This window comes from Bison bison, unplaced genomic scaffold (genome assembly GCF_000754665.1).
Source record: "Bison bison bison isolate TAMUID 2011002044 unplaced genomic scaffold, Bison_UMD1.0 scf7180017864317, whole genome shotgun sequence".
NCBI classification, from domain to species: domain Eukaryota; kingdom Metazoa; phylum Chordata; class Mammalia; order Artiodactyla; family Bovidae; genus Bison; species Bison bison.
In genome coordinates this window covers 4,127,035-4,127,433 of record NW_011494889.1, presented here as the reverse complement: position 1 = coordinate 4,127,433, position 399 = coordinate 4,127,035, and the positions used below count along the sequence as shown (strand labels likewise).

General features: G+C 73.9%; 1 protein-coding gene across 1 annotated transcript in view; it reads right to left on the bottom strand.

Annotated features, from left to right (window-relative positions):
* MIXL1 (Mix paired-like homeobox) overlaps positions 1-342 on the bottom strand; it is a 1,870-nt gene extending 1,528 nt beyond the window's left edge. The window contains exon 1 of the mRNA XM_010852939.1: positions 3-342. Within this exon, the coding sequence (XP_010851241.1) occupies positions 3-342 (340 nt within the window). The remainder of the gene's footprint in view (positions 1-2) is intronic.
* Positions 343-399: the final 57 nt, after the last annotated feature.

The following is a 399-nucleotide window of genomic DNA, read 5'->3' as shown; positions in this document are numbered from 1 at the left end:
CATGGTCCGGCGGAAGACGAGCTCCAGCAGCTGCAGTTGCTCGGGTCTGAACGACGTGCGCTTGCGGCGCTGGGATGCCGACGAGACGGCCGCGCCTTTAGGGGGCGCAGGCGGGCCCAGGCCGGCGTGGGGCGGCGCGGCTGGCCCGGGACCCCTCCCGAGAAAGCCGGCGAAGGTTACTGGGGCGCCGAGCTCCGGAGCGGAGCCCGAGGGGCGCGCGAGGAGCAGGCCAGCGTTGGGGTTCGGGGGCGGCAGGAACGCCCCGCCGGGGTGAGCGGGCAGGTAGGCTGGGGGCGCGGCGATCTCCTCGAACTGGAGCTGGCTGGACTCCGCTGCGGCCATCGCTGCCCGACCCCAGTGCACCGCCGGGAGGGACACGGCCTTTAGTTATACTGGCCC